The sequence below is a fragment of the Ahaetulla prasina genome, chromosome 3, assembly GCF_028640845.1.
Source record: "Ahaetulla prasina isolate Xishuangbanna chromosome 3, ASM2864084v1, whole genome shotgun sequence".
Classification (NCBI taxonomy): domain Eukaryota; kingdom Metazoa; phylum Chordata; class Lepidosauria; order Squamata; family Colubridae; genus Ahaetulla; species Ahaetulla prasina.
This window is the reverse complement of record NC_080541.1, coordinates 180,502,404-180,522,018: the sequence shown is the minus strand read 5'-3', so window position 1 is coordinate 180,522,018 and position 19,615 is coordinate 180,502,404. Positions and strand designations below refer to the sequence as shown.

The 19,615-nt window shown below is 42.6% G+C and overlaps 1 protein-coding gene across 5 annotated transcripts in view; it reads right to left on the bottom strand.

Moving 5' to 3' along the window:
• Positions 1-19,615, bottom strand: part of INAVA (innate immunity activator) — a 50,921-nt gene that overhangs the window by 11,880 nt on the left and 19,426 nt on the right. For 4 of the 5 annotated variants that reach the window (XM_058179225.1, XM_058179224.1, XM_058179226.1 and 1 more), the window contains exons 2-5: positions 9,086-9,208; positions 6,656-6,780; positions 5,325-5,444; positions 1,366-1,594 (exon numbers count right to left, since the gene is read on the bottom strand). In XM_058179225.1, coding sequence (XP_058035208.1) covers positions 1,366-1,594; positions 5,325-5,444; positions 6,656-6,780; positions 9,086-9,146 — 535 coding nt within the window. In that variant the 5' untranslated portion in view covers positions 9,147-9,208. Of the gene's footprint in view, positions 1-1,365; positions 1,595-5,324; positions 5,445-6,655; positions 6,781-9,085; positions 9,212-19,615 lie in introns of all 5 variants that reach the window. The other variant, XM_058179223.1, reaches the window with a different exon arrangement.

Here is a 19,615-nt window from a genome sequence, read left to right as displayed (position 1 = left end):
AATGAGCTGTTTCTGGTGTCTGGAGGGCCTCCAGGGGTCAGGAAGGCCATTTTAGCCCTCCTCAGGCTCCAAGAAAGCCTCTGGAGCCTGGGGAGGGTGAAAAACAGGCCTACCAGGCCCACTGGTAACCTTTTTGCCATTGCATGGCAAAAGTGGGGGTCGCATGCATAGGGGGCGGGGCATGGGGGGCATTGAATTATGGGTGTGGGCACATGAGCACGCTCCCACCATGCTCCCCCCGCTTTTGGCACGCTACGGCAAAAAGGTTAGCCACCACTGCACTAGAGTTTTCAGAATTCCTAGGGAGTATGTCTATTAGCCATGTTTCCGGGAATTCTGTAGTCCCAGCATAGCTGCAGGGGTCAACTTGGGAAGCTAAGCTAGGTGACTGACTTTTTAAGGGTTAAATCTGATGCCACGGAGCTTTGCATCAATCATTCACAGCAAGCTTCTACATGTTTCCTCCTCCAGCTGCCTCTCCCTGCTTTTTTTTTTTTCTTGAGTTCTCTTTGGCAACCACTTACAGAAAATTTCCCTTGGTAGCTTATCACAGCAGGAAGAAGCCATAAAAGGTCAGCTTCCTGCTTTGAACTGGGATGAATTCCACCCAAGCCGTGCTTGTCAAAAGTTCATTTAATCTGTTTCTTATGATTTACAGGGACATGTACTTAATTCTAACCTCTGTCTCATTTCCTGACAACCTTTCTAATTTCAAAAACCACTTCCTCATAATAACAAAGAGCCTTGTGGCAGCCTAAAGAGAAACAAATCTATTTTAACAAAAAACTATTAGTCCTTGTGAGATTTGTTGTGTCTGCCTCTACCCTCCTGGTTTTTAGGTCTTCAGTCAAAAGGGGTTTTAATTTTATTCTCTGTAGTGGCTATACAGAATAAACCAATTAGCCTGCCCTAGGTAGAATTTATTATTATTACCATCATCTCTTTTAAGTTTTCAGGCCCTTATTTTTATTTTATTTTTTTTTGGTATCAGGCTTGCTCCCCAAAATATGTACTTTCAGATTTGCTTTCCAAGCCATGTAAGAGGTATTTTAAAGTCATTCAGTGCAGCATTTGTATAAATTACAGAAGGGTCACCCCTAACGTTCCCTAGGAAAAATGATGCAAAATTAGCACGGTTCTAACACATCATGGCCAGGGCTGGATTTGATGGTGTGGTTACTGTTGTTGTTTTACTTCCTTGAGGACTGTGCTAAGTTTGTGCTTGGCTTTTACATACTTCATGCTTCAAGATAGCAGGAAATAAAAAATCAGTGGTGTGGCTGAGTGAGGCAGGAGGAGTTACAAAAATGAATTTCAGAGATTGTACTGAATTAGATGACCATGTTCCAGATTGATTCCACTTACCTTCTAAGGCTGGAGCAATGGTCTTTAGCTGGGACGGCTGTTTGGATGCCAGGCGATAGTCACTGAGCGCTTGCTCCAACTCCTTCAGTTTCTTTTCCTCTTTCAAAACAGCACTTTTCCGCCGTTTCCGAACTTGCTTGGCAAGATTTTCTTCTTTGGAAAGACACCGAGCGGCTTCAGCAATCTGCAGCTGCAGAGCCAGATCTCTCTCTAATGTGCTCAGCGGATCCTGGAGAAAAAGAGAAGGAGAGTATATTCCAAAAATCTGCCTTTTCTGAGTGGTTCTTAGCAAAGGGTGGTGTGCCTGCCCTTTTAAAGAGAATGGAAAGGGGATCTTAAAGTGTCAGAACTTAGAGTCACTCCTTGAAAAGTCAGCACAGGTCTGATATCATCACCCCATTATCTGCTCCAAAGACTCCTTTTGTGGACATCTTGGTAATTAAATATGATACATTCTTTTTACCTAGTTATGTTTTGAATGCTTTCTAGCAATACACTTAGTCATTGTATGCTGATCTGGGGGTTTCCAAAGAAGCAAACGCCAGCCATGTTTTGTAAGGCTAGTGCAACTGGCCCATGGGCAATCTGTGTGAATTAAGGTTGATACTGATCATGCAAGGAAATCTTTGCTGCATAAGAGAAATAGCATTTTTGTTTGTTTGTTTCTTTCAATGATTACCGTATTTTTCGGAATACGCGATGTGCCTTAGTTTTTGGGGAGGAAAATAAGAAAAAAGCTGCTTGGCAGGTGAATTGGCCTAATCAGCTGTTCCCAGAGGTGAATTTTAGCAACAGGTTCCTTGGTTGTGAGCTCTGTGCCTTGCTTTTTCTGGCTTTTTTTTTTCTCCCTCTGAAATTCTGTTTCAGAAAAAACTTTTTTCTGCCTCTGAAAGCCTCCCAAACAGCTTCAGAAAAAAAGCCACTGAAGCTCTGTTTGGGGGCTTTTTTTTCTGACGCTCTGTTTGGGGCTTTTTTTCTGAAGCTCTATTTGGGGGCTTTTTTCCTGAAACTTAAGTTTCTGATGCTTTTTTCAGCCTCTAAAACCTCCATTTGAGAAGCTGGGCAGGACTACAATCGGAGTATAAGATGCACCCAGATTTTCACCCTTTTTGGGGGGGGGAAATGGGGGAAAATACAGTATTTCGGGCTAGATGTTTTTGTCTAGGATGGGAAAAACAGATAAAGAGTAGAAATGGGGGGGAAATCAATGTTTTTAACAACTTTCAGAGGAGCATGTTCAGCATGCTACCCTTGAAATTCTGGGAGTTGAAGTCCACACATCTGAAAATTGCCAGTGTTGAGAAACACTGTTTTAAAGCAGAGTGTATTGTTCCACACACACACAAAAAAATCTCTGGCACAAAAGGATTGTTTGTTTGATTTTCTCCATGAATGACTGATGTTCCAGGCAACATGTCATAAAAATCTGTGGAACATAAGTAATAACAATCCAAATCGCTCACAAACTAATAAAAGAACTGCCATTTATATCCCTGTTGGATCTGCTAGGCAAATACAGCCTGTTGAAAAACAGCATCTTCCCTATCCTCAGTTGCAGAAGAGATTCCAGAGTTCCCTTACACATACCAGGGGTGAAATGCTACCAGTTCGCTCTGGTTCAGGTGAACTGATAGTGATAAAAACTACAGGTTCGTGCGAAATTTTGCATTTCACTACTGGCATATACCATATGCATGTGTGCACATAAGAGCATACACATACACGTGTATACATATACAGTGAGCATTCTAGTATGAGAAAATTTACAGGTTGATGGAGACAACAAAATGAAGTTCCCTCAGGCATAGGAGTGCATAAAGAAAGGAAACTAATTGGATTTAGGCTGAAGATAAGTTAATTCTTCTGGAAATAACATCTCCCTTCATGGTCCAATTTTCGTGATTCAATAATTATGCTGAGACTAAGTGTGCAAAATATACTATGTCTCAAATCAATTTTCCTAATAGTTCTTGTATGTATGTATGTATGTATGTGTATATATATATATATATATATATATATATATATATATATATATATATATACATATATATATATATACACACACACACACACACACACACACACACACACACACACACACACACACACACATATATATATAACATTCAATAAACAAGGAAAAACAGGCAGGGCAAGGTCATGCTTAACATAAAATACAAGCAAAGGTATATATTATGTTTCTAGAGTTATGGGAAAAGATGGGCCAAGATAATATTGCATAAGGCACCAGACACTTCCCTCACTAAATATAATGCTCCTGTCACATTTGCAGCTAGAATAACTAAACAGCAATCACAAAGAATGATTTTCAGTTCTTTCAAAGCATACTTACAAGCAGTGTAGGGATGCTAATCCAATTTAAAGATTTAGGTGGTGATTATTTTGGATTTAAGTAATCTGCAGTTAAAAGGGTGTGCTATTTTGTATATTCTACTGGACTGATGTCTAAGGCAAAATTCCCAGCTGCCTGCTGAACCTAGCAAACCGGATGAGAAAAAACTATCTACCGACTAAGCAGATATCTTCTGTTTCCAGTACAACAGGTTCCTAATAGTTGAGGAGGAAACACAAAGTAGTAAGCAATATTTCAGTGAGCTTGGAGGTTAAGGAGAAAAACAAAACCTTTCCAAGATTAGAATAGTGTGTGAATGTACATGAGCATGCCTATGATTCTGTGTGCGTGAGACAAAGAGAAGCAATGGGCTTCCAAAAGAGCAATTTCATTTAGCTCTTTGCCTCTCATTGAGGCAAATGAGAGAACAAACGGCAGACTACATGCTGCCCTTACTATGCAATTAGTAAAACTGAGAAAAGGACACAGGCAGGAGACAGACTATTTGCAAAAGAGACGCAGCATCTCACATCTTTGATTGGAAGGAAACTGGAGGCTTCCTTGTCCCTTTGGGATGATTTATCTACCTTCACTTCCTACTGAAAATCACTTTCAGACACTTTTTCTTTAACTGGGAATCCCCAACTTGTAAAGATCCCATGCAATCTTTTTCTACAGAGAAAAAGGTTTTCTGGGTTAGCTGAACCAGATTTCAAAGAGAGACGGAGCTTTATGTATAAAACAAACCAGGGGTGGGTTTCAAAACCCATCGCTACCAGTTCGCTCGTGGGCACGTGACGCTTCTGCCCACCCATCCGGGTGGGTGGGCAGAGCCTCCTGCCGCTACCAGTTCACCTGATCTGAGGCGAGCCAGTAGCAACCCACCACTGAAACAAACCATTTAAAAGTGAACTTCGTGTGTGTGTGTGTGTGTGTGTGTGTGTGTGTGTGTGTGTGTGTACTATATATTGGCTTTTGACTGGCAGTGTTGGGATCCTTCTACCCTGAAGCATCTAACTCTATGAAAAGAACAACAGGTACAAAATGATCAAGCTGCATAAACCAGCTAAACAGGAGGAAGAAATATCTTTTCTCAGCCTCGGTGCTTCTTGAAGAATGTTCTGTGCCTTTATGGCTGAACCTATAGAAATGTTTAAGTTTCAGAACACTGGCCCAATCTTTGCTGAGATGGCCTTATAAAGATTAAGAAAGAACAAGGAGTCCTTACCGAGCTGGTTAAGATAATAGAGATGCCAGACTTGTACTCAGCTAAGATCACCAGCATTGCAAAGCTGCTCTTCTTCCACCCTGTTCCAAAAAGCCTTAGCAGCAGAAGTTCCTATGACTACTGCTATTAACTACTGGAGCAAGCAAAATTAGATGCTGATCTGGTAAATTCTGCTTTGGAGGTCAGAATATCAAATGGGGATTCCCAGAACCTCTTTCCTAATCAAACCAATTGTATCCATGACTGAATTGCAATTCAATTGTGTTTTTTTTTCCTCCTGGGGAAAAAAAAAAGCAGAACCTCCCGGATAACTCAAATGTCTGTGCTCATCCACATTCTCTGAACCCCCCCAATATTGTGAGTAAGATGTCTTACTGCTCCTAAAAGAATAGCCTTTTGGTCCAGTTTGAAAGCAGCACCAATTCGACGGCGGACCTTCGGGGGTTTCTCTCCTGGCTTCAGGGGATACTCTGAAGACAGCATTCCTGTCAATTCCTGCCAAAAAATAAATATATGTAGAAGCAGTGTAAGTCAAGGAGATATTAATGTTAGGCAATGTAAAGCTGAGTATCATGAAAGAGCAGCATATTTGTTATTTGTTATTAACTGATTTATTAATATATTTCTCCTGCCAGATAGGAGGGGAGATATTTATGTGATTCTTCTGCTTCTGCTGCCATAATGATTGAATAGGCCTTGGGCATTGCATACCTTGACCTGGAAATAGGATGCTATTTGCTCTGCTGCCTGAAGTAGCAATTTAACAGAGATTGCTGCTGGAGCCGATTGCCAAAGGGTCACAGGCAATATCTAATCTATTTATTTAGCACAGCACCACAGTGTATTTTATTTAACTTTTTTGAATTTGCATTTAGTCACGGGCCTGAAAATGAGCTTCACTACAAATGCACATAACACACACACACACATCAATAAAAGGAAACAAATAAGTTCACATTAATTTTAATGGGCTTGGTGTGCAGTTAGCTTTTGGCTTTTTTCTTATTTCCTAAATAGCCTTCAATTAATTTCAGGCAGAGAGAATGACCAAAAATTGATGCTTGGGAAAATATCCAGGACTGAATTCATTGCAAGCTAATTTCTAAACTAATTATTTCTAAGAGGCTTTTTATAAGTTGGTGATCAGTCAAAGAGAAACAGGAAGACAATCAATGAACTGATCCAAGGGAAGAACTAGATTCTAGAGACAATAGAATATTCAGGAGGAGACTCCCAGTAGGAGTCTTGGTAACTTTTTTTTAGTTGTGCTTATACATTATTATAGAAGAGAACAATGGCTTGATGGGACTGATTTTATTTGGTAGAAATTGCCCCATATTCACATATCAACTAACTGCTGCACTCTACGGCAAAGTGGAAAAAAACTTCACCAGGTTTATTAAGGAACTTGAAGGGAGACTCTTAAGTGTAGTTCTAATTAAAAGACTTGAGTTGCTTCACCAATCTATTTCTTAAATGATGCATGCACTTGTTCTATCACAGACCAAGTGTTCGTGAGATCCATTTTACTCTTTCACTATCCTCACACTTAGCCTAGGTATCACTTGATCTCCATAGAAAGCCCTTCTTGTTTCCTTGGACAGTGGAATCCCAGCCCTTCCAGACATGCATTTTTTTCCTGTAGGAATGCAGCTTTACAAATCCCTAATAAGGTTAACAGTTCTACAATTCTCTCGGCTCCTTACTGCTTCACGCAAACACAATCTTCGTAGTTCCTGTAAACAGGCTTCCAGACGTTCCTCAAGGGCCTTTTGCTGCTTCCTCATGGCTTGAGTCAAATCCTTCATTGCAGCCATGGGGCTATCAGGACCTGAAAGAACAATTTTTAAAAAGTACAGATTGATTCGTCAGCCAATAGAGAAAAGAAATCTTGACAGGATAGATTCTGATAATGTTTGATCAGTCAGACAGAGATGGCCTTTGGCAGCTTCTTTTGAGCACAGGCAGGGATTGTAAAGGGATCTTCAAAGACCAATAACGCTGTTATCACAAAACTGTGTTTAACTTCAAAAGAGCTCATCGGATGAGGCATGGAATGGGTCCAACAGCAAGGACTGAGTAGCTTCACTTCATAGACAATAGGCAGGTCTAATTTGTTACAGACAAGATAAAGGCAAGGCCTAAGGCCAATATCCCTAAGTGTTATGTTATTAGCAAAGAAAAAAATAAAATATTTATTGATCTGCCCATGGGCTGGGGAAGAAATGCTAAGAGGATTCTACACAAGACTTCTTCCTATGGGATCAGAGGTGTGTTGTGTCTCGTCCGCTTTCCCCGCAGCCGGACCCGTCTTATCTGCTTCCGAACGCTGAGGAATGTCCTAGCATGCCTCCCGGCCCCAGCCCTGGCTCCATGCCCAGACAAGCCGAGGAAGAAGAAGTGCCTGCAGCCCCCAGCCCTGGGTCCATGCCCAGGCAAACGGAGCAACTAGACCCCTCCCCCTCCCCCACAGCAAGGTGCTTGGTCAGCTTTATGACTCCTTTCAAGCATATGATATCAGCCCATACAGGTTTCAATCCAACAGGGCACTGACAATTAGTTCCATATACATGATTCATAATGCAGGGCAGGGCAAGATTCTGTCAAATTTGGTGGCACTGAAGAAAGAGCAGTCCTTATTCAGATGTGCAAACTGTATAGGGTAATAAACTCCTGGTAACGAAAAGGAATTTGCTGAGAAAGCAGAGGTTGGGTGATGAATTCCCTAATTTATTTACTTCAAAATCAATTTTCCAAGTGCCCATGGAACTAGCTTTTCTTTCTTTCCAAACGAAGAAATCCAGCTAGGTGTGCCACAACTAAGCTTCTTGTAGTCCCAAGAAAATACTTTTTCATTATGCTTGTACTTCTTAATGCTGCTTTTATCCAAGACTCTAAAAGGAAAATCCAGGTTTGCCCCCTGACCAGAACATGTTTTGTTGGCAATTAGACTACATCATCATTGGAATAATCCACATCAGCTCTTTCTTAGCATTTCCTTGTGTTATTAAGGATGCTATGGTAATTTGCGAGAATAACCAAACCATCCTGAGAAAAAGAAGAACCAGTGGGCCTGATTCTCTCGCTATAAATTCTTATTGTCAGGGTTCCAAGTAATACAGTTCCGCAGTCAGAAGATGACATTAACCCTAGTCTGACACTTATACTTATTCTTGCCTGTATGAAGAAAGGCTCTAAACCAGAGTCACATCAAAGGCTGGGCTTATGAATCTTGCCAGGTTGTAAAACAGCCTGCTTTGTTTTGACTTAGTGAGATATGTACACTCAGCTTCTGTAATTTATTCAATAAACTGTGATTAAAATAAATTATGAATCAGCACACAGCACTGGACATGTACCAATTTCCTATACAAGGAAGCATTTAACTGTATATGCATTACTTTAGCTGATTTGTGGCTAGATTATTATTATTATTATTATTGCTACAAAGGTATGTGGCACAGCGCTTTTTAGCAATTCAACAATTTTTAAAGTTTAGAAATAGCTAAAGACGTACAAGGCATCAGACAACAGTCATGCAAAACATTTCATGCTTAGGTTTCTAACGAAATAGCTTCTCAAGAGTCTGCTTACTCAGAAAAAGAAAGGATTAATTCTTCAATATAACAGCCTGTATTTCAGGGCAACTGAAAAGTTTTGCAGGGGGTAATAAGTTATACTGCAAGATGAGTGGCAAGCATCAGGCCAAAGAGAAGACTCCACCCTGGCCTATCATGCCTCCAATCTGATACAACTGTTGTTGTCACCAGCTCCTGGCTCTGTTTCCTGTCCAAAATCAATTCCTATTTTGCAAAGTTGCCCTTCCTCACTTCAATGTAAAGACTAAATCTTGCGCAACATCATAACCCATCTGAGATAAAGCCACACTGATAAACTCTGACTGTTGAGCCAGCCATGACTAACAAGGTGTGGGATTCTGTGCACAGCTGTATTTTGTGTCAATTGCAGCAAATGACTGTTAGCAACAGCCATACTAAGCAAACCTCAGTCTACAGCAAGCCACCGAAAAAAGACCCCAGCAGAGTATATATTGTTGCTTGAACTTGTTGACACACGAAAGCATCCACGAGATGTCTGCATTTTTCCAAGAAGAAACTTCCCCATTAGTCACTTACCGGACTGGATTATGATGCCACTGTCGGTATCGCTGGTCTCATCTTTATTCTTACTCTTCATCGTCAAACCCAGGATGTGGAGACAGACAGTATGATCACACCTGGAAAATGCTGTAACGTCTTCTGCTAATACAAAAAGGGCACAACTGAGGTATGCTGTACACAAACACAAAGTAAGCATGAACAATGCTAAAAGAAAGGGTTGGATGGGGGCCTTCCACTGACTGCAGAACCTGCTGTCAGAACTTGGTTATCTAAAGGCCTCTATCTTGCAAAGGTTCTACTTAGGGCTCCAATGTGGACCAGACCAACATACCCAAGATCAATAGATAAATATTTAACATCTGGCTCCATTGCTGCTGCCATACTGTACCACTAGACGCTAACAATTCATTGCACACTAGGCGTCAGGCAGTGGTGGGATTCAAATAATTTAACAACCGGTTCTCTGCCCTAATGATTTCTTCCAACAACCAGTTCACCGAACTGCTCAGAAAGTTAACAACCGGTTCTCCCGAATTGGTGCGAACTGGCTGAATCCCACCACTGACGTCAGGGCTAAACTCTGCTTTCAGCTGGCTCACAAAGTTTCCCAAAAAATCAACAGTTGACTCTCATAAGCCAATATGAGCCAGCTTCAGCACACTACTGCCCAAGACTCACATTACATTCCTGCTTGCTGACACTTAGAACAATTAATCAGTGGAATGACTTGCCTCCAGAAATTGTAAATGCTCCAACACTGGAGTTTTTTAAGAAGACACTGGACAACAATTTGTCTGACATGGTATAGGGTTTCCTGCCAGAGCAGGGACTTGGACTAGAAGACCACCAAGTTCTTCTCCAACTGTTATTCTATTCCATTCCCACCTTCCAAATTTTCTATTCAGTCAGGAGAAATCATTTGACTGTGACAATGTCTATAGAGATTCTCAATCATCCAGGTTATGGATGTCTCAAAAGTGCATTTCCAAAAGGCAACTGGACTTCCTTGGTTTTCATAAGAAACCTAAACGTGAACTACGTGGATTCTTTTTGCATGAATGTTGTATGTTGCTTTGTGAATTGTGTCTCAGTGCCTGATCTAGCACATAACCTCACAACAAAACAAAATAAAAAGGCTTTTGGACTTCTAATTATTACTGAACTACAACTCCCACAGGCCATTAGAACTTATTACAATGAATAAGGCTGCTAGCAGTTTATATTTAAAAACATCTGGAGGGTTACAGTCTTAACAGAAGTTGCTTTCTGTAAACCGTTAAGTATATGAAGAATATGAAAAGGGATAATTTCAGATGTACATTTAAATATTCCAATTCACATGGAATACAAATTTAAATTATCTTGTCACTAAGATTGCATAGAACCTTAACTAGAATTAACAATAATAATTTAGCATTTTATAGTGATACTGTACATACAATAATTCAGTATTATTATCCAAAAACTGTCGGAAGGGGAAGTGCCTCTTAGTTAATTCAGAACAGAGTGAGGATCAAATCAGAACATGTTGATATATAAAACCCAAGTCTCCAGGCCATTAGGTTCCATTCATCGTTAGTAACTAAACCACATTTCCAGTCTGGAGAAAATTGTGGGGCAAAAGACAATGAGAGGGGGAAGAGAGAGAGAGAGAGACAAAGAGAAGGAGGGAGGGAAGGAAGAGTGAGAGTGAGAGAGAGAGAGAGAGAGAGAGAGAGGGAGGGAAACAAACTTGCTGGAGAGAAAGAATTCTATCTACCTTACATGTTATCTCTAATTTTTGATGATACCATGTGCCCAATCTGTTGTTTGCCCCCCACCCAGCAAAAAGTAAATCTATAGAAGCTATGCCATAAGGTTGGCAGGAAGTGCTAAGCAAACCAGCAGTGGAAGAAGTGACCATGAGAACTCATCACAGATGCCCAGATGGGCCATTCAAAACTCGGGCATTATATGGTAGGGATCACTTTTTATTGCTTTCCCAGCAGCCAGGGTGACTCCAAGCCTTCCTTTTTGCAACCACACTTGTTTGCACAGCACTTCCCCACCCCTACGGGGTGAGTCAATCTGAAAGTCACTCTGAGTTTCTGTCTGGAGCTTATCACAGGACTGTCAGTCTCCCGGGGGGGGGGGGGAATAACAGGAGGTGGATGGACAAGGTTCACAGCTGTTACTGAGCTGTATGACCTAAGGTGATGTTGCTTAGATCTGTACAGATTATTGCTCATTCCACTCCAAACTGGCATAGGAGGCTGTGTGGGTAGGAGCCTGTTCCTCTGCCTCCCATAACAAAACAATCCCATTCATAAATTGAAATAGGCAACCACACAGTCATAGTGCTGTATACTTTCCTCAGACCAATATAATTCCTACAATTATAACATATATCAGGCTTTCTGTTTTGGATCAGACACTAATAACTTTTATATGAGTAAGAGCTAACTCTCCAGCCAGGAAATTAAAGTACAAACTAATAATGCTCCTGCTTTTATGATCAGTAAATAAAAGAATCGGCTCAATGGTTCAATGAAAGGCACTTTCAAGAGTGCTGGCTTCCTGGATCTGATAACTTGTCACAAGTAAACATGTCTCAGGTGTTTCCAAATTGCCAGCCCGCAATCCATCTACTAGTAGTTCAGTTTTGTCCTATCTGCTGTAGGCTGTACAATACCAGTTTGCCCATCTGTCCTTATCATCCTATCCTCTGACCTGATATCTATCTTACAAATTAGCAAGCCCATGGCAAAAGCCATTGTAGCTTTGGAACATCTTCCCAATGACAAAATATACAAGTTTAAGTATCAGCGTCTCCCTCAAAACTATAGGATATCCCATGTCTGTATTTCCAGTTTTCAAACATGAACATCCAGACCCTCAGCCCTATTTAGTAAAAAGTGTATTTTTGGTTTTTCAGAAAATTTCATAATAAAGCACATATTGCAAGAACGAGATATGTAAGGAAATCTCTTAGATCAGACCTTTATTCCAGTTGGATGACATTATTAATAATGCAAACTTCTCTCCTCTAAAACTGTAAATTTCTCAGTAATAAATATGATATCTGGGAATTCTGGACATGGAAATCTACGGTTTTGGAGGGAGCCCAAGTTGAAGAAAGATTTTAATGTGCTTGCAATGACTCTCCAGATTTTTGGCCTTTCTGCAGATGCCAAAAACTAAACCAGGACTTTTTTAAAAAACAAAAGAGGCATTCAATCAAATATAGTGGATGAAAGGCAAACTTGAATGATGGACAAAATGTGAGTTTTAAGAGAAGCAACATAAATTGTAAGGTCATCAGGAGAGGAACTATCTTAGTACATTTTCTGGGATGAGATGAACAAGCCATGTCATTCTGTACCTTCAAGTCACACACAGCACACATTTTGAAGTGTAACAAACTAAGAAACATTTTAGAAAAGACTGAATCTAGAGCCAGTTTTAGCTTTTTAGGGGTAAAGATATTAAACAAGACGAAGGCACATTTTTCAATTTGATTATGAAGCTAAGAAATGGGTGCATGGGTACTTTTTAGCTCTAAGATATACTTGTGCCGTACAGCTAGCTACAAGCTTTCAATAATTTAAAATAAAAACGCAAGTACAACTCCATACATGCCCAAACATAACTGTTAAGTTCGGGAAGTAACGAGGCTGGAGACCAGGGTAGTGACAACAGCTCTTTAATATAGGGTGAACCCAGCAACAGGCTGGGGGAAAAACCTCTCCTTTTATACAGTTCTGCTGGAGGCTTCGTCCAATCAGCAACGTGCTGATTTCCCGCTCAAATATTTAAAGGTACAAACAAGAATACATAACACTCCTCCCCTCCCAGAAAACACTTTGCCTCTATTTACATATTTATTTACATGTTATTTTTCGTCGTAGTCACGCAAAAAACCTGGGCGTCTCTAGTTCTTTCTGACCTGCGGTTCAGTTCTGGGTGGTGTTTGAGCTGGTCGGAGGGCTGTTTCTCCTCCCAGCTCTTTCTCTGGGCCATCGGGCTCCGGATTATTGGCCGACTCTTTTCTTGGCCATCCGGCCTTGGATTAATTTTGGAACTTTCCCTGCTGCTTCCCTCGGGGACCTGATGGCGTCGCTGGAACTCTGGGACCTCAGCTAAGTCTTGCGCCTCCCCCGGGTCATTGTCAGCTGTGGATTCAAATTGGTATTGGTCATGATTTGTTTCATTTGGTTGGTTTGGTCAGTTATTCGTTTCCTTAACTGATCTATGTGGCGCCTCCACACTCGGTTGTCGGGTAGCTCTACCACGTACGATTTTGGGCCGGTTATCTTTATTATTTGTCCTGCGAACCAACTAGGGCCGTCCCCATAGTTTCGGGCCCACACCCGGTCGCCTATGCTCATTTCCCTTGTCTTTTCTAGTTTTCCCTTGTAACCCTCTGGTGTGTAATGGGGGTTCAAGCGGTCAAGTGGGCACCGGAGTTTCCGTCCCATTAGCAATTCGGCTGGGCTTTTCCCGGTGGCCGTGCTTGGGGTTCTGTGCTGGACGGCTAGGAAAAAGTCTATTTTTGTTTGCCAGTCACCTGGCTTGAGCCTGGACAATGCCTCCTTAGCGCTCCGGACGGAACGCTCTGCAAGGCCATTCGACGCAGGGTGGAAAGGCGCAGAGAGGGCATGTCGGATGCCTTCCTCTGCCAGGTATTCTTCAAACTGGGCTGCCGTGAATTGGGGCCCATTGTCGGACACCAGAGTGTCCGGCAACCCGTGAGTTGCGAATAGGTGGCGCAGGGTTGCGATTACTGCTTCGGCCGTGGTGGATTTCATGAGTATGATCTCCAACCATTTAGAAAATGCATCCACAACCACTAGGAATGTTTGGCCGTGGAAAGGGCCAGCAAAATCAATGTGGATTCTTGACCAGGGCCCTTGGGGCTTTTCCCATTCTCTGACTGGGGCCGTTGGGGGTAGAGGTCTGGACTCTTGGCAAGCTTGGCATTTCCCTACCCTCTCAGCAATCTCTGCGTCCATGAGTGGCCACCATACATAGCTTCTAGCTAACCCCTTCATCCTTACGATCCCTGGGTGACCCTCGTGGAGGAGGTCCAATACCTTTCCCCTTAGCTTATCAGGAATTATTACACGATCACCCCATAACAGGCACCCCTTGAGCCGAGAGCTCATCTCGTTTTTAACAAATTCTTTGAACCGTTAAGCCCGGCAGCGGGCCACCCTCTCTGTACCCAACCGAGTACAGTCCTTAACACAATGTCGGTATGATGCCGAGCCACTTCCTTAGATGTGACTGGGCCAGAGTCAACGAGTCAATAAGTAGGATGGGCGTCCCGGAGTGGGGTCTTGATCGCCCCTGGTAGTGGGCATCGGCTTAAGCGTCTGCATGCCCACTTCTTTTCCTGGTCGATGCTGCAGCTTGTAGGAGTAAGCGGCTAAGAATATAGTCCATCGGGTCAAGCGTGGCGAAAGTGCCACAGGCGTTGGTGATCGCCAGCCAGTATCCCTAGTAGCGGTCTGTGGTCAGTCACGATTTCAAAATTCCGCCCAAAGACATACTCGTGGAATTTTTGACCCCTGATACAATGGCTAGTGCTTCTTTGTCTAATTGGCTGTAGTTCCTCTCTGGGAGGACATCGTTCTAGAGTAGAAAGCTATAGGGGCTTCTGTGCCGTTTGGAAGTCTATGGCTGAGTACAGCCCCACCCCATAAGGGAGGCATATGAAACCAGCACTAGGGGTAATGAGTCGTGATATTGGATGAGCAGGCTATCACTTGAGAGCAGGTTCTTTACTGCTTCAAAAGCCCTATTTTCTGACTTTCCCCAAGACCAAACAGTATTTTTCCTAAGAGCCTATGCAGCGGTTCCATAGCAGTTGCTTTGTTCTTTAAAAGACCGCGTAAAATTAACCAATCCCAGGAATGCCTGCAGCTCTGCTTTGTTTTTGGGCGCTGGAGCCTTCTAATTGCCTTAACCTTGCTCTCAGTAGGGTGAATTCCTTTCTTGTCTATCCGGTAGCCCAAGAAATCGACGGATTCGACCCCTATCTGGCATTTGTTTGTCTTGACTTTTAATCCGGCTGTCCGGAAAATGCTCAAGACCTTTCTTAACCGCTCCCCCAATTCCTCCATGTTTTCCCCTGAAATTAGGACATCATCGAAGTAGGGAACTACCCCTGGGAGCCCCTGCAGTAGTCGTTCCATCAGGTTTTGGAACAGCCCTGGTGCCACACTGACCCCAAATTGCAATCGGGTGCACTTGAAGGCCCCCCTGTGCGTCACAATCGTTTGGGCTTCGGCTGTGCGGGCGTCTACTGGCAGTTGTTGGTAGGCTTGGGCCAAGTCTAACTTTGCAAAGACTTGCCCTTGCCCCAAAGAGTGCAATAAGTGTTGCACCACTGGAACCGGGTAAGCGCTTTTCTGTAAGGCTTTGTTAAGCGTCGCCTTGTAGTCAGCGCAGATTCTAATTGACCCGTCCGGTTTTATGGGGGTGACGATTGGCGTCTCCCACTTTGCGTGATCGACTGGCACCAAAATCCCCTGATTTATGAGCTTGTCCAGCTCCTTATCGATTTTCGGTTTTAGGGCAAAAGGGACTCTCCTCGCCTTAAGCCTAATGGGGGCTACCTGGGGGTCTAAGTTGAAGGAAATAGGGGTCCCCTTGTACTTGCCCAGGCAGTCCTTGAAGACATCTTCGAACTCGTTAAAGAGAATGTCTTTCAGGTTACAGTCACTTCTGTAGATGCCAGTCACTCCCATGCCCAGGGCACGAAACCAGTCTAGTCCCAACAGACTGGGCAGAGTTCCTTCGACGATCGTGATGGGCAGGGTCTTTTTTTATGTGGCCGTACTCGACTCGGACGGAGGTGGTCCCTCGAACAGGGATGCGATTCCCTGGTAGTCGTGGACTCGTGGCCGTTGTGCTTGCAGGTGGCGCTTAGCGACGGACGGCAGCGACTTCGCCAAAGTGTCCCAGGACATGATGGTGATCGCTGATCCGTGTCTACTTCAAGTCGGCACCGTACTCCCTCTATTTTGGCTTGGTGAAGATCTTCTTCTCCACTTTGGTGGGCGGCCTATGACCACAGTTGTTTGGTTGGAATCCGCGCCTTTTTGTTTGAGCCAATCGCGGGTCGCCTTGCCGATTCAGCGCTCTGATTGGCGATTTGAATTTCGGCGGGAAGGTTGGGCGCTCGACAAACTTGAGCTAGGTGCCCTTTCTTCCCACACCGCCGACATGTCGCGTCTTTAAACTTGCAGCGTTGGCGCTGGTGTTGACCCCGCAGCTTCCGCATTCGTCTCGGTCCCCTTTGTCGCGTTTCTCGGTCGGCAGACCCTTCCTCATCTTCACCGTCGGATTCGGTCTGAACCTCCTCCTGGTGCACGGAGTTGCCTTGCGCTCGCCTTTTGTGGGACGGCTTCTGCAGCGTCTCTGCCGCTTGGGATGACATTTCATGTGCTCTGGCTTCGTCCAGGGTGACTCCAAGCCTTCCTTTTTGCAACCACACTTGTTTGCACAGCACTTCCCCACCCCTACGGGGTGAGTCAATCTGAAAGTCACTCTGAGTTTCTGTCTGGAGCTTATCACAGGACTGTCAGTCTCCCGGGGGGGGGGGGAATAACAGGAGGTGGATGGACAAGGTTCACAGCTGTTACTGAGCTGTATGACCTAAGGTGATGTTGCTTAGATCTGTACAGATTATTGCTCATTCCACTCCAAACTGGCATAGGAGGCTGTGTGGGTAGGAGCCTGTTCCTCTGCCTCCCATAACAAAACAATCCCATTCATAAATTGAAATAGGCAACCACACAGTCATAGTGCTGTATACTTTCCTCAGACCAATATAATTCCTACAATTATAACATATATCAGGCTTTCTGTTTTGGATCAGACACTAATAACTTTTATATGAGTAAGAGCTAACTCTCCAGCCAGGAAATTAAAGTACAAACTAATAATGCTCCTGCTTTTATGATCAGTAAATAAAAGAATCGGCTCAATGGTTCAATGAAAGGCACTTTCAAGAGTGCTGGCTTCCTGGATCTGATAACTTGTCACAAGTAAATATGTCTCAGGTGTTTCCAAATTGCCAGCCCGCAATCCATCTACTAGTAGTTCAGTTTTGTCCTATCTGCTGTAGGCTGTACAATACCAGTTTGCCCATCTGTCCTTATCATCCTATCCTCTGACCTGATATCTATCTTAAAATTAGCAAGCCCATGGCAAAAGCCATTGTAGCTTTGGAACATCTTCCCAATGACAAAATATACAAGTTTAAGTATCAGTGTCTCCCTCAAAACTATAGGATATCCCATGTCTGTATTTCCAGTTTTCAAACATGAACACCCAGACCCTCAGCCCTATTTAGTAAAAAGTGTATTTTTGGTTTTTCAGAAAATTCCATAATAAAGCACATATTGCAAGAATGAGATATGTAAGGAAATCCCTTAGATCAGACCTTTATCCCAGTTGGATGACATTATTAATAATGCAAACTTCTCTCCTCCAGTCTGGGCACCCTCTAAAACTGTAAATTTCTCAGTAATAAATATGATATCTGGGAATTCTGGACATGGAAATCTACGGTTTTGGAGGGAGCCCAAGTTGAAGAGAGATTTTAATGTGCTTGCAACGACTCTCCAGATTTTTGGCCTTTCTGCAGATGCCAAAAACTAAACCAGGACTTTTTTAAAAAACAAAAGAGGCATTCTATCAAATATAGTGGATGAAAGGCAAACTTGAATGATGGACAAAATGTGAGTTTTAAGAGAAGCAACATAAATTGTAAGGTCATCAGGAGAGGAACTATCTCAGTACATTTTCTGGGATGAGATGAACAAGCCATGTCATTCTGTACCTTCAAGGCACACACAGCACACATTTTGAAGTGTAACAAAACTAAGAAACATTTTAGAAAAGACTGAATCTAGAGCCAGTTTTAGCTTTTTAGGGGTAAAGATATTAAACAAGACGAAGGCACATTTTTCAATTTGATTATGAAGCTAAGAAATGGGTGCATGGGTACTTTTTAGCTCTAAAATATACTTGTGCCGTACAGCTAGCTACAAGCTTTCAATAATTTAAAATAAAAACGCAAGTACAACCCCATACATGCCCAAACATAACAATATAAATCATTCCATTCAAACTGCAGTTTTAAAATAGCCTTTTTTCAAAACAGTGCAAGGCAGAGCTAGGTTGCTTCACGATACCTGAGGAGGAAGAATGGTTTCTATCTACCACTTGCCACTCCCCTTCTCTAAACCTGTTGCTTGGCAATAGATATAAAAGATACACACTTTGCCCTGTGTGGCAGGTAAGAAAGAAAAAAAGCTAAACATTGCTAACTTAATTAACTGAAAATTTTAATAATTAGCAGGGGTTACTAATCAAAACCACAAATTGCAATAGACCCTCAAAAGCTGCTATTGGATGATGAATTTTACATTCTCGTTGAGAAAGCTGTGATTTTCCATCTTCAAGGAATTGGAACCTGAAGCCGCAGGTAGAGAAACAAAACCTGTCTCTATATTAAGATATAGATGCAACTTTGGTAGATCAATGAAAATAACCTAATAACAGAAGATGGCCATAGCATCTATCCTGGCCAAAAAAAGTCAACTAACCCACACTAATCTTCTAAATATGTAATCAAACAAAGATTTCAAATAAATACAACCCTAGGAACTGTCTTCTTTCTACTTCTTTTATCTCTGTGTGCCTATATTGTTTTCCATTTATTTACAAAAGTTGTAGCCATACTTGATTATTTCTCCCTAATAATGTTCATGTTAAAACAAACACTATATAAAGATAAAGGTTCCCCTTGCACATATGTGCTAGTCGTTCCCGACTCTAGGGGGCGGTGCTTATCTCCGTATCAAAGTCAAAGAGCCAGTGATTTATCTCTGATTTGTATGGGGGAAGTTAGGATTTGAGAAGAAGGGGAGGATTATAATTTGTGTAAGGGAAAATTTAGCGTATGATTGTTTTTTCTTTTGAACTATACCTTGTGTTTGTTCTGGGAAGTCAAGTGGGGAGAGGAAGGAGGGTGGTTTTGGAGGGAGGGGGGAGGGGATGGAGTGGGGGGAGGGGGGGTGAAAATTTTTGTAAAAACTTTTTCAATTAAAAAAAAAAGTCAAAGAGCCAGTGCGAAGACGTCTCCGTGGTCATGTGGCCAGCATGATTAAACGCCAAAGGCACATGGAACGCTGTTACCTTCCCACCAAAGCTGATCCCTATTTTTCTACTTGCATTTATTATGTGCTTTCAAACTGCTAGATTGGCAGAAGCTGGGACAAGTAACAGGAGCTCACCCCATTACGCGGCATTAGGGATTCGAACCGCTGAACTGCTGACCTTTCGATCGACAAGCTCAGCATCTTAGCCACTGAGCCACCCCATCTCCATACAGACACTGTATACAAAACAGCAAAATCTGCCTGATTTAAAACATTAAACAACTAGGGTTTCACAAAGTCCTTAGGGAAGTTATTCTGTTTGATTAAAAAACTAAGCAGAGATGCTATGAAGCTTATGTAAGTCCATTTCCACCACCACCCTTCCTTGCCC